Here is a 14,097-nt window from a genome sequence, read left to right as displayed (position 1 = left end):
TGGCCTTTGTTAAAAAGAAGATGCTTGGTAGGCAATCCTCCAAGGCGTTTAAAATTATTCATTTGTAGTATTTGAACCGACCACTACTTAGCCTGATGACTGGTGCCTGTAGTCGCAGGTAGGACGAACGCAGAATTGTTGATTTCGGTGCTGGTTCTAACGCCAAGGTATACGTATGAAATCTGTAATTGGTCCTACGAAAAGTATGGCAGCCCTGAAGCTCGTGACGCAACGTTTTTGTGCAAGGGTGCCTCATTTTGTTCTAATCAAAAACAAGTAAACAAAACGACACCTACCCGATTTGTTCTCGTTGCATTGTGATGATGTGAGGAGGGGTTGCATTTCAAATGCACGAAGCGTTTTTGTAGCTTGTTTTGCAATTGCAAACGCATTAGAAAGAGGCAGTTATTCACAAAGAGTGAAATTTAATTTGCACTCTGATGTTGACAACTCCGCCTAGGTCTTAAGCTAATAAATCCACAAACATCAAATATTTGTCCAAAAATGAGAAACAACACGGATGGAAAGAATGGTTTCGTATAGAGTTTTCAATCTATTTGAACTTGATCTGCTAGGTACGAAGTAGTTCATTCCATGTTGTCAGCAAGCATACCTGAAAAAAAAAGGAGCGGGAACATAATAAACACTACGTAAAGAAGGCACTCATTCTAACAGAGCGGTGTCCTTACAAGACCGTCCCGAACAGCCCGCAGTTCCGTCGGCGATAGTTTAGCATACGCCTTCTGGTGACATGAAAACAAAACGTCGTACGGTCAGAGGCTCCATGGCTGGTGCCAGTAGTTTTGTTACTTTTATAGAACGATGTTTACGGGAACGTTATGAGTGCAATATAATGCAGGTACTCTTGAGAAGTGCACATGAAGGACTTATAAGTAGGCGACTTCACGAATAAATATTTAAAGTAGAATACTTACCAGCATGTCCCTCTGACTTTTCATAACGCAGTCGATGTACTGGGAGGAGAGAGAAGTGAGTCTGTTAGCTCATGTTGCATACGTGCAAGACACTGAACGAAGGAAAGTATACGACCAATGGTAGGCGTACCTAACTATTGTGTTCAAGTAGTTCATTTGTCATGAAGGGCAATGCCAGTGTTGTTTACTGTTTTTTTTTTCTTCTCTCTACCTCCTGACTGCAACACTCGCAACACTACCGAGATGGCTTCCTGAGGTAAAATGTGTACGCTCATGAAAGGTTCACTGTGCAGTATAGCCCCAACAGAAAGGTAGGCGGCGCGACCATGGTCAGTGTGGTGAAATCGCCACAAGGGGAAGATTGTTCTGCAGCATGCGGGTGATGAGTGGAAGGCGCATGATTAGTGTGTTAAAGCGGCTCTCAAGCACTTTTTAAAGTAACCATGGAAAGGATTCTCTAAAACAGCGTATTGCCTTACGAATTCAACGACGCAAAAGGTTCAAAAATCCGCCTAGTACGAGCGGAGTAAGAAAGATTTGTCGCACGTTGCTATCGCATTCTCTCTTCTTTCGTCCGGACGAAAGCTCTGGAAAATAAGCATGAAGAAATGGCAGGGGCAAAGAAAATACGTGACGCGTGCTTCGCGACATTCGGCACTGTTTTCTTTTTTTTTTCTTCGAATACGCGGCTTTTTAAGTGTGATCGTGCGTGCACGCGTAGACAAGTCACGGCCTTTCGCGGCGATTCCTGTAACGACCGAGCATGTCATGTTCAGACCAACCAATGAATGATATAAGACCTTTAGGAGTGACTCTGGAACTTCTGTCATCTATTGTCGAGAGAAGAGAAAGTAGCTTTAGCTGACTTTGATAAATTAATAATTACAGGCCATGTGCTGAGCTTTATTATTTATCTCGCGAGTTGTTGGGAGCCCCTACTACTGATCGGCCGCGTTCTCTGACCACGCTGAAAAAGTGTTGCAGGACCCCTTTAAGCTGGGGTGGTCAACAGCCATTAAGCATTCTTAAAGCCTGATTTTATATATGTTTCAGTTGTGACGTTTCTGCTCGGGTCATTGGTGACTTGCACGAGTGCACACGCCACCGTTGCGCCGATATTCGAGTTCAATGAAAGTACGCACTGGTTGGAATAGTTCTCGTTGTGCGCAGAACACTTCTCGGGTCTTGTGTTCGTCGGCTTGGGGCCCAGCCACTTGCTTCAAGCTTTCGATGTTCCTGTGGTCGCTTAGACTCGCCACCTGGGGGAGAGCATGCCAACTGTCAACGGCTAACATTTCTATGACGCTGAAGGGAGCGTGCTCCGAAATTCGCGTGCTGTTGCTAAAGACGAGATATAAATGTTTAGCTTTCAGTTTCATCAAGCAACTCGTTTCAAATGATATTCTGTAGTACTAGAATAATTTTTTTTTTTGCGAGAAGAAATTTGCCTTCGTATGAAATGTGCATTCTCATAGTCGTATTGGTAGCATGTGGCGGATCACGTCAATTCAAAGCTGTGGCTAGGTTATAAAAAAAGGAGAGGAATTTTACAGCAGTGATTCAAATACAGTCGTTATTAAGTAGACAGTAAGCAATCAGCAATGATTACAATTATTCATAGCACAGCATCGCCTCTATAACAAAGAAAAAGGAAATAAGTGAGAACTGAATAATTGAACTCTTTTCGGCATATTTAACTCAAACGTTTATCAGTTCGGGGGAAAATATTTTCACACTCATTGGCCATAAAAATGACCAAGACACAGCCAAGTTTACAGAATGTCAGTGAATAATCGGTATGAAAGTTTTGTACCCTTCTGCTGCTTTGTGTCCAATTGCCACATTCGTTTTTTTTCTCCTTCCAACAGATGTAAGACAGAAAATGTCACTTTTCGATGTACTTTAATGTTGCAAGTCTCTGAATTCTATACAATTGAAGCTACATGTAAGCGGTTCACGGGGGCATGGTTGTGAGACTCTCCCCTAGCAATGCTACTGCTCACTATTAAAAAAGCACCGCAGCACGTAACAGAACAAATACTTGGTATCGAAATTCGTGAACTATTTGGTAGCAGCAGTAATTTCGAAATGCTATACATTATATATATATATATATATATATATATATATATATATATATATATATATATATATATATATATATATATATATAAAAGTGTTACTTAAAGGCTCGTTTTTCTGTGTTTAGATGCCATAATAAAGTTATATAACAGAAAATAATGCCAAGAAAAGTAGAGGGAAAGTTATTAGACCAAATTGCAATGTAAATGAGAAGAAATAATGGTGGGTAAAAAGATAACTTGTGGTGGGCAGCAACCAAACCTGCGATCCTCAATTGACGCGTTCGATGCGTCGACGGCGTCATTTGAAGGTTGCAGGTTTGGTTCCTGCTTGCGGCAAGTTATTTTTTCACCCACTATTCTTTCTTCGTTCTTCACATTTACATTAGAATTCCGTGTAATAATTTCCCCTATACTTTCCTGGGCATTATTGCCCTTTAGATCTCTTATATATATATATATATATATATATATATATATATATATATATATATATATATACATATATATATATATATATATATAAGGGAAAAAAGTGTATACCTAAGGGCTCGTTTTTCCGTGTTTTAACACAATATTAATGAGATCTAACAGACAGTAATGCCAACGAATGTACAGGGGAAGTAATTAAAACCAATGGAATGTAAATAAGAAGAAAGAAAAGTGGATGAAGAAATAACCAGCCGTGAGCAGATATATATATATATATATATATATATATATATATATATATATTTATTTATATATATATATATATATATATATATATATATATATATATATATATATATATATATATATATGAGTATATGCGCGTGTGTAGCGGAAACAATACAGGGCTGGTACTTGCCCATGTTTTGTCAGCCACGAAAGTACATACAGATGCACGTGACAAAAAAAACGTTCCTGAATGCTTCCAGGCTCGGAAAGTAAAGCTTACGGTTTTCGGGAAAATAAAGCTGTCTGTGCTATAAGAAGATCGCATAGTATTGTTTTTTTTTCAAAGCCATGCAGCCCCTTGAAATTAGACTAAGTGGTTTTGTACACACGCATACAAATTCGGTTCGTGTAGGGAATGCAACACGCATCAGTAGAACAGTCCGTGTATCCAGCAATCATGGTGGGGTGGTCGGCCAGGCCTGAATAATGGATCGGATGTGGCTTCCCGCATCACCAATTCGGTTCAGTCACTCAGCTTAATGCGCTAAATGATCGTATTTTCTGAGTGTAAGGCTTGAACGAATTTATCGGGAACTATTGCACAAGATTTGGAACTAGAATAATCGCAAGTTAGTTGGGCGGAAATCCGTAAGGTGCATTTTCTTTCAAATTTCAAAACTTATTTGCTATTTTTAGGTTTTGAAGAAGCTCAAAAAGTGCACATTGAACCATTCTTCCTAGATTACGATTTTTTTACGTTTCTCAACAAAAAAAAAAGCACTAGAAGAAAATGCACTTTGCAGCTTTACTTACCGATTGTGGAAACATTTCTTCGCACTTTCTTGTTGCGTTCCTCAGCTAATCATTCACATCTAGCGGGAGATATGAAAGAGAAAAGGGCATTTTTCTTCTTTCTCGTTACAGAATGGATTTATTGCGCACATAGTACTATTGCAACTCATTTCGATAAATGTAAAATAGTTTGTATAACAAAAAAAGAGAACTACAGAGTTTTTGTGCGCAATACTTCCACAGAAACAAAGAAAGGAACATTGGCAAAAATTATTTTGCATATGAAGCAAGGTTGTTAAAAAAAGAAACGCACCGCTTCTGTAGGGCTGAAATAGTACTTTGCTGGGAAGGCCGCAAAGAATAAACATGGTACTTTTCAAGCGTATACAAAGCGCTTCTGCAATGAATCTGCTGAATCAAAAATATACCCAGAATAATTAAACAAAGTATGTCATTCTTATATTCAGAGCGCAGTCTCAGTAATCTAGATTGCGCTAATTTTGAATACGATCGGGTAGATTCGAACGTGAAAAAGAAAAAAAAAAAAGCTTGTGTACGCATCACAGAAGTTAACTGTGCTTAGCTTCGCTATTTCCATTATTTATTATGAAAAACTTGCTGACTTGGAAATTTCACACCATTGTAATTTTGAATGTCGTAGGAGCATTAACTATAGGTCATGACCATTTTTAATATCGGACACAGCAATGAACTCAGTGATATGGCGATGAATTTCGCGTTGGTTTCCTGAACACGTTATTGCGGACAGGGCCGTGCTGACAGAATACTGTTGCTTTGGTAAACAGCATATCAAAAAGCGTTCTCACATAAGTGCGCTCTGTGCACTTGTGCTATATATACGATATGTCGCTAACTTCCCCCTTATATTATGTGCTATACCATGCCCCGGTGTGAACACTCGTACGACGTTAGTACAGTATTGTGAATACAAAGCTGGGAAGCGGTTCTCCTTATTTGTCATCAATCCAGCATTCCACTTCAAGAACGTTCGACGTATATTACCGCTGCCATTGTTGACGCTGAATAAAAGCAAAAGCAGCGGCCGACCACTTCGTGGTCCTAGACAGAGGAAACAACACATTGGAAGTGAAAAAAAAAAAGCAATGCCAAATGACAGGAACTCGTCTGTATCTCCGACTTCTTTCATCTACTGCATGGATTGCAACAAACGGGACGGAACAAAACTGATCATCGGGCCGCTTCTGAACTAACCGCAGATGATATCCAATGCAGTGCGCTTCGGTGCCACACTCGCAGAGAACGCGAGTCGGTTGGCCCGTGGGTGGTCGAAGAACAAGAGCAGGACGACGAGCACGATCGCTGCCCTGGACGACGGCTTCCACCGAGAAAGCGCCATGTCAACGTTCTCTTTCTTCGTCGCAGATGCACTCACTCTATATATCTACCGCGTACTGAAAGCCTTCTCCGTGTCTCACATCACCGCCCGTGCCAAAGTCGCGGGACGAGGAAACGAACCTGCTATACGGTGGCCTAACTTATACAAGCGCCTGAAGTCTCAAAAGGAAGGACAAAGATCGTTAGCATTCCGTGTAAACAGCTGCAAGCAAGCAAGCGGGTGGGGGTACGGTTGGGCGACCCTTATATGGCACGACGTGAGCGCCGTCCACTATTGCGCCAGGTCATCGCGGCACCGCTCACACATTCGCATACCGGCGCGCCCACGCACTCGAGAGAAAGTGGGGCGATCCGCGTTCGCAAACACTTCCTTTCTCCCCGGCTCGTTGATCGACTATGGCTGCCAGCTGGACCAGCTGGACTAAGTTCTTGTGCTCTTTTTATAAGGCGGCACAAAGTGAAAGACATACAAGCGTTCCATCAGAAAGGGCAGTGATCCCGAGAACAAAGTTTCAAGTGGTCCCGGAAAACTGAGGTCGACGGGTCGACGCTGTTTCCTGAAGAACTGAGCATGTTCATACAGCGGCACGGCTTTAGAGGAAGTCGTGTGCGCGCGAAGACGTTTCCTCACGAGTTTGTGTCGTAACAAACGCGTATTACACAAAGAAAAAAAAATGAAAGAAAATACGGCTTCGGCAACTGGAGGCAGGTTATAGGTAGACGGTTAAAGATGCTGGCAACACGACAAAGGTTATGTTTTAAATGAAGTGTCTTATGCAGCGTTTTAATGTTGCCGCATTCAGTATAGGTATACGAGATAGAAACACGAATGGCTCTGTAATAGCAAGCTCACGTGCAATATCGTCGCTAACAAAACATGTCGGTGTTAGATAGGCTGAAACCAATGATCCGTGGATGGGGTATGGTCTCCTGCTTTGTACTTCACGCAGATATTTTTTTTTCTTTCTGCTTCGTCTCACTGTCACGTGGAAAAGATCAGAACCGAAGATACCATATTGCAATAAAGGATAAAAGTGTGGCTGCACACTAACTGAAAACATTCAGAGGTATACGAGCTTCTTTTTGTCGCTTGTATTGTTTCTTAGCTAAATTTTGTGTTAGGACGCCTACCATAGTCCATCACATGTCTGACTTTTACAAAAAGATGCAATCAGACGATTTTAAAATAATATTGAAGATGATTGCAAAACGAAGACGTAAGTTATTGTTAGCTTCTTATTATTATGCAAACTCGTACCTTATCAGGGAGACGTGGGTATTAACTTGACAGCGTTTTACAACAAGGTCCACCGGGACAACAAGGTCCACCGGGACTGACATTATTTCCGCCATGAAAGTGCTCTCCAAAAAATATACATTGACTAACTTCAACAACAGTCAGACGAAAAAATTGATTCATTTGAATGACATCGAAATCGAACCCGCGCCTTCTCATTGACTTTTTTTTTTGTATTGAGCGCTTCACCACTGACACACGTGCCTCTCACCCTTCCTCTCAGAGGGATCTCCGATGGCGAGGAATATATATATATATATATATATATATATATATATATATATATATATATATATATATATATATATATATATATATATATATATATATATATATATATATATATATATATATATATATATATATATATACACAAAGAAGGACACTTCATTGGCGAATTGAACTAAACGCGTACAACTCGCACTAGCCTGTAGGTACTCAGGCTATATTAGGTACTCCGATATTTGTCCCCACACTTATTTGGTAATAATTAATAAATACCCATTTTTAATTATGGGCTGGATACCCAAGTTATGAACACTAAGATGTAGAGCACTTTCGGAAACCACCGACAATTTTTTTGCCTGTACGATACGTGTAGTGCTGTTATTTTTTCCGCGTTGTAAAGAAAGCCTATAGCAGCAATGTAGCAGTGCGCTCGCGGTCTGTCACACGGCTACTTTTCACGTTTCGTGGGCTTTGTTTACAACGTGGAAAGAACAACAGCGTGAGACGCATCGTACAGGAAACAATTTAGTAGGTGGTTTCTGAAAGTGCTCTACGTCTCAGTGTTCAGTTTTTGGGTTTCCAGGCCATATATAAAAACTTAGGTATTTAAGAAATAATATTTATTTAGTATGGTGAGAATTAAAAAAAAATATAGCCTGAGTACCTACAGGCCAGTGCAAATAGTATGCGTTTGGTTCAATTCGCCTCCTAAGTGCCTTTCACTTTCAAGTTCTTGGCTCAAGTTATGTGGAACACCCTGTATATTCATTGCTTTCATTGCATTTCACGTCGTGTTCTTGTGACGGCTTGTTCAGAGAGTAATACAGCTTCCATATGCACGAACGACGTTTCTCCACCACCTACTAGTTCCATGGCGATAGCACAGGCATATAAAACTGCTGAAATGATCTGCACAGAAAGGCAATGATGTCGACGGGCGAATGTTGCTCAGTCAGTGACTATAGCTGCACCGAGAGAGGCTTTCTCGGGTAGCCGAACGCCGTCCACACGTTAACCGCTCAAGCTAAAACTCTTCCTCTCCTTTTCCAAAGGGGTGCGTGGTACATGCGTGAACACGGGAGGAGTTACCCTATTACTGAGGAGCGCACAACGTGGACTTTGTCTCGTCAGATGGCGATGCTTTGATTCAGTGCATATCGAGCACCAGCATAGGTCAGCAAAAACAAATTTAGAACTCCCTCAACCACTCATAAAACGTTTACCTCGTCCTTGGAGCTAACTCCGACTCACACTTGCTGATGTTCTTCGTAACCTATCTCAATTTTACCTGAAATCTTATCACGCACAAAAAGGGATCTTCCTTTAACATGCACTCAACCTGTTACAATGTATACTTTGACCAGATTCACTCGAATCGAAATACACTAGAGGTTTCTTTTATGGGACCCGCTCGTACTCAGACTGACCAAAAGATTACTCACTTAAACTCACTCACGGTTCCATCATAGTCTGAGCGAGCTGACTCATGAGTCTGTTAGCGTACTATTAGCCGTTTCGTTGAAGGTGTGAATGCATTTTAACACCAATATGTGACATATACGGTGTTGCACTTCGCTATTTTTCTATAGTGTAATATAATGCGAGCTATCAGTGATTGCTATAAACTGAGAACAATTTTATTGAAAGCGATGAATCCAGCTATATGTTCTTTCACGCCCTTCATTTGTAAAAAATGGGGGGATGGGGCAAGAAGCCTCTCCTCCTCTGTAAGTAACGCATTAGTTGAATTATATTGAGCTGGCACATGAACGTCATCGCCGTGGTCTGTGATTCGACATAATCAACACAGGCTTGAGACAACGTAAGGAACACTCAAGTTGAATATATATAGGAGAGAGGTCGGCAAAACAATGTGGAGCTCACTCAGACTGATTCCTAAAGTATACATCGCCCTTAGGGCTTATTCGGACACTTATGAAACTTTTCCTCAACCTAACCCACTTGTACTCACACTCAGCAAAGTTTTTCTTTACCATACTTCCTCGGATTCTATCTGACCAAAATATCACTCATCCGGGCTCACTCAGACTGACTGATCACTTGATCGGAGTCTGAGTTAGTCTGACTGAATTGACGCATGAGTGTGGTTGCCGACCAGTGTTGACTGCGTACTTGGTGACCATCGTTGGCGGTATTCACCCTATGCTGCGTCCGGGACCATGTTCAGCCAGCACAGAACATAAGTGTTAGTCAACAAGACAGATACGTGCCACAGGGCATCGATGGAGGGCATACATATCAAAGGGTGGTATATATGTCTATCACCAAGAGATGTTGTAAAAGCTCTTATGCATGTATGTAATAAAGAGTCAACTACTCCAGTGAAGACAGGGCCCACTTTCGTGTTATACAAGTTACCACGACGAAGGAAGTAACCAAATTTTCTTTCTTAGCTTGCTAGTATTATTCAAGTTTGTGCGTTGGGATCAACAATTCCAGCCTATTTATGTTCATCGCAGTACGAAATCTCCTAACGTTACCCTTCAAGTTCCCACTATCTCCTGCGTAAAATCCCCTTACTTGGCTTTACAAATGTTGTTTTTTAAGTATGATGGCTTGGACAGATTGTCAAAGTTTTGAGAGCCCTTCACTACGGCATTTTTAAGAGTTATATTGTAGTTTTAAATCACAAAAGCCAAACACTATTGATAATATCTGATGTCACACCAAGATCTGATGTAATATTACTATTACCTGATGAAGCTGTCTCGAAAGATCTATTGGACATGAAAAGCAGCCTCTCCGGTAATGTGTCCAGATTCCTCTGCAGTAAAGACACAAAAATACCGCCACTGCTTGCTGATTTTCGCCATTCAAAACCAGCGGCTATTCAGTGAACTCAAAGACTCATCAATTGTTAGAGTTGGAAGAAACGCAAAAGCTCGTGCTTACCTTATCAGGGGGGGGGGGGGGCTTTCAGCGTGGAATATAGCCCTCCAGGGGGGACACTTGCGAAAGGTTTTGATTGATTGATTGATATGTGGGGTTTAACGTCCCAAAACCACTATATAATTATGAGAGACGCCGTAGTGGAGGGCTCCGGAAATTTAGACCACCTGGGGTTCTTTAACGTGCACCCAGATCTGAGCACACGGGCCTACAACATTTCCGCCCCCATCGGAAATGCAGCCGCCGCAGCCGGGATTCGAACCCACGCCCTGCGGATCAGCAGCCGAGTACCTTAGCCACTAGACCACCGCGGTGGGGCTTGCGAAAGGTTCAATAAATTTATCTGCTATAATAATAATAATAATAATAATAATAATAATAATAATAATAATAATAATAATAATAATAATAATAATAATAATAATAATAGCACTAATGTTGATAACCATATTATTATTATTATTATTATTATTATTATTATTATTATTATTATTATTATTATTATTATTATTATCATTATTATTATCTCGATAAATACGCGAAAAGAAATGGCTCCAGACAAATCGGTCCTAAACAACTTCACTAAGTACAAGAACATTTTACCTCGAAGGTATATGTAAACTAGTACCATAACTTTCATGAAGCCCATGGATCCAGAAGTCGGCGGCTCATTGCCACCGTTGCCATCTACGCGAGGAGAGGACAACTAACAACCAACAACTAACAGCGAAGAAAAAATAAAAAATAGAATATGATGTCAGAACCGGAAGCAATAGTGATGTCGCGGATTTGCCCTACATGGCGCAAAATGGAAACTGTTCCTAATTGCTGACATTTCACGTGGCTTTATTGTTACGCAATTTTATAGCGCCTTGTGGCTCACGTATTGCATGCGGGAGAAAAAAAAGAAAAAAAAAAGATTGGGGAAGCACAGTGGTTTGAGGAAGCTTATGACGTACTTATCATAGGCACAAAAAAATTCGCAGAGCAAATTGTGAGACAACTGTTCACGAGCACAATAGCATAATTGTTCAATATATCACATTGCCCAATCATCTAAAACCACTGCAGCAAGGCAGCAGCTTGGGAAATATAGCTTTGGCAGCTGTAGAGTACAGGATGTCGTCCCTTATCGTGTAGTGTCACAGTCACCAAAGGCGAGGGCACGCTGGCCGTGCGCCAGCGAGAGCCGCTGACAGTAGCAGTGCGGCTGTCTACACATTCTGTGGGCTAGTTTAGCTCTGAAATGTCACATCCGTAAACAGCTCTTAAACTTAAGTAAACTACTGAAGGTACGAACGAAACTACCACGAAAAGATGAGAAATGCCTCGTTGACCTGGCAATGCACAAAACCAAAGAACACGTTTAACTAAACACAAGCTTTGATAATAGATTGCCTGGATACGCCCCCCTCCTCCTCATTTATGACACTCGACAAAAAATTGAGGCAACCAATCATTTAGCCTGGTGTCAGGTACACAGTAAATTAAGTATATTGTTAACTTCGACATATATAAAATACAACTATTTGAAGAAAAAATAATATTGAGCTTTTAGTTTTAGTTATTGGCCCCCTCCTTAACTAGTCGTGCTTCAATCATCTGCAGGCATTGATGCCTGTGGCAATAGGTTTCCGACAGTTGTCGTTCCAAGTTTTGCGAGCCTTGTAATTTGACTATAACTCAAACTGCGATAGCTTTTTATTTTGCTGCGCTGCTAGCCGATTACATTGAAGAAAAAACAAACTTCAATTTGCAAGCAGCACTGGATTCGAAGCTACGCGAGAGAATCCCAGTGGATTTCAAGTCCATTGCCTGAATCACTCGGCCACGACTGCAACCATATAGCAGTGTCGCGACGCTTCATGATGTGTTAGATGAATTTTTTTCTAACCCAACATCAATATACACTTGGCGGTATTTTAGGACTTCTAAAGCAATATATACGTTCGCGTCCACTAGCCACTCAACCACGGCGGCTATTAGGAGCGGTGCTGTTAATACAGTTTTCTGCCTGCCTGCCTACTTAGACCAGCCATTGGTCGAAAAAAAAACATCACCATGCACCAGCACGCGCTACGTTCGACCTCTTCTTCATCTTCTGCATCGCTCCCATAACACGTGCGCCAATTTGTCAGTCGCAGAATATAACAGTGATGCGTGAGCGAACAAGTAGTGATAAAGAGAGAGAGAGAGGGAAAATTATGGCGGAAAATCTTCTTGCCGAAGCAGGATTCGCATTCGCGAATCGACTATCTGAGTGCGAGCATCGTAATTACTCGACAAAAAAGGCCGGCTAGCGCATAACGTAGCGTCGACTGATATAGCATACCAAGAGGTAAGGAAACAGAAGTGAGTGTGAGGAGGAAGAGAGAGAGTAAAGAATAGCATAAAAACAAATAAAAAACAAAGAGCGAAATTATCAGAAAAATAATAATATTGTTACGTTTGAAAGAGACTGGTAGACATTGAAAGGGGCCGTTTATCAGGTCGTGAGGGGCAGCTCACAAGCGGCCGACTGGTTAAAGATCCTCCTGATGCTCTTCTTCCTCTCTCGCTCTGGGCGACAAGTGCGTTCGATGACGATGATGATGATTCCACAGCCGTGGCTCGTACTCACTCAGGGGGATCGGCCAAGAATCGATGACTTAATTCAGTAAGATTTTTTTTTCAATATCGAAACCACCCACCAGAAAAAAGAAAGAAAAAAGAAAAGACACCCTAGGCAGAATGAAAGGAGTGCAATAGTTGTTTGTCACTCGTTCAGATAAGACAATTATTCATTACATCGAATAGGAATCAGCATGGTTAAACAATGCTCTTGTGTATGTTGGAATTTTTTTTGCACAAATAATAATCACGCAATTAAAAGCTTAATTCTTTTACTTTCATTTAGGTACTTGCAAACTGCATAGAAAACGTTCTCGTGGCTGAAGCCCAGATCGTAAGCACCGAAGGAAAGTATGTTTTCTATAGTGAAATTCAGCCCCAGGCTAGCGAATGGGAGGACTAAGAGTGTTTTCCTGAGCAATTTGTATCGGCGACATGACAAAAAATAGTGCTCTATTGTTTCCAATTCTGAACAAAAGTTGCGTAGTGGTGATATCGCCAGACTAGCCCTATGTGAATAGCAATTTAACGGGGGGACACGACATCGAAATCTAGTTATTATGGTTTCCAACTGTCTTGTAGGACACCAATGAATTTTCCATGGAAATCTTCAATGAGTAAATTCTGGTGTTGGCGAGATTGCTTCCATAGCGTCTGCACTAAGCGCAAGTTTTCTGTATCTTGTCGCTGTTATAGTGGCCACTTCGGGAAGGACGGATAGTACTGGCCCTTCCAATGCTGCTCGTGCTAGAGGGTTCACCGTATACGCTTCTTTGTCTTCGTGCATGTGCGCTGTCACACATGTCCCGTTATTAGGGAGGCGATCGCCGGGCTAATTCCAAGGGCCGAAGTATTGGCCCCCTGAACCGCACCACGAAAGCGTGGACAATTTAGAAGTGGTCCTTTTTGGCGCGCCAGCGGACGCCGGCTGTGGCCCAAAGAACAAGTCAGAGCCGAGAGTTGATAAACAAAACAAATATTATATTCTCGAAATTGGCAGATCGAAAACAATACACAAGAATGCACACTCCACAATAGTTACATACAATACGTCACCAATAAAACAACGTACTACACAGTACAATCAGCCCCACTCGAACAACGGACACAGACAACAATACGCACTACAATGCAGTCGCATGCATTGAACAACCAAGACACTCAAAGACTAAAGAGATAGAAAACCTATTCAGTCCAAAGTTCTTGG

General features: G+C 41.4%; 1 protein-coding gene across 4 annotated transcripts in view; it reads right to left on the bottom strand.

The window, feature by feature from the left end:
• Positions 1-405: 405 nt before the first annotated feature.
• LOC119160900 (uncharacterized) overlaps positions 406-14,097 on the bottom strand; it is a 57,202-nt gene continuing 43,510 nt past the window's right edge. The window contains exons 1-6 of one of the 4 annotated variants that reach the window (XM_075881887.1): positions 5,702-6,021; positions 4,490-4,548; positions 2,078-2,194; positions 936-974; positions 690-743; positions 406-613 (exon numbers count right to left, since the gene is read on the bottom strand). In XM_075881887.1, the coding sequence (XP_075738002.1) occupies positions 572-613; positions 690-743; positions 936-974; positions 2,078-2,194; positions 4,490-4,504 (267 nt within the window). In that variant the 5' untranslated portion in view covers positions 4,505-4,548; positions 5,702-6,021 and the 3' untranslated portion in view covers positions 406-571. Of the gene's footprint in view, positions 975-2,077; positions 2,195-4,489; positions 4,549-5,701; positions 6,022-14,097 lie in introns of those variants that run through there. The other 3 variants (XM_075881885.1, XM_075881886.1, XM_075881884.1) reach the window with 3 other exon arrangements.

Source organism: Rhipicephalus microplus, chromosome X (genome assembly GCF_043290135.1).
Source record: "Rhipicephalus microplus isolate Deutch F79 chromosome X, USDA_Rmic, whole genome shotgun sequence".
NCBI lineage: Eukaryota > Metazoa > Arthropoda > Arachnida > Ixodida > Ixodidae > Rhipicephalus > Rhipicephalus microplus.
The sequence above is the reverse complement of the archived record's forward strand: the minus strand, read 5'-3'. Positions and strand labels throughout refer to the sequence as shown.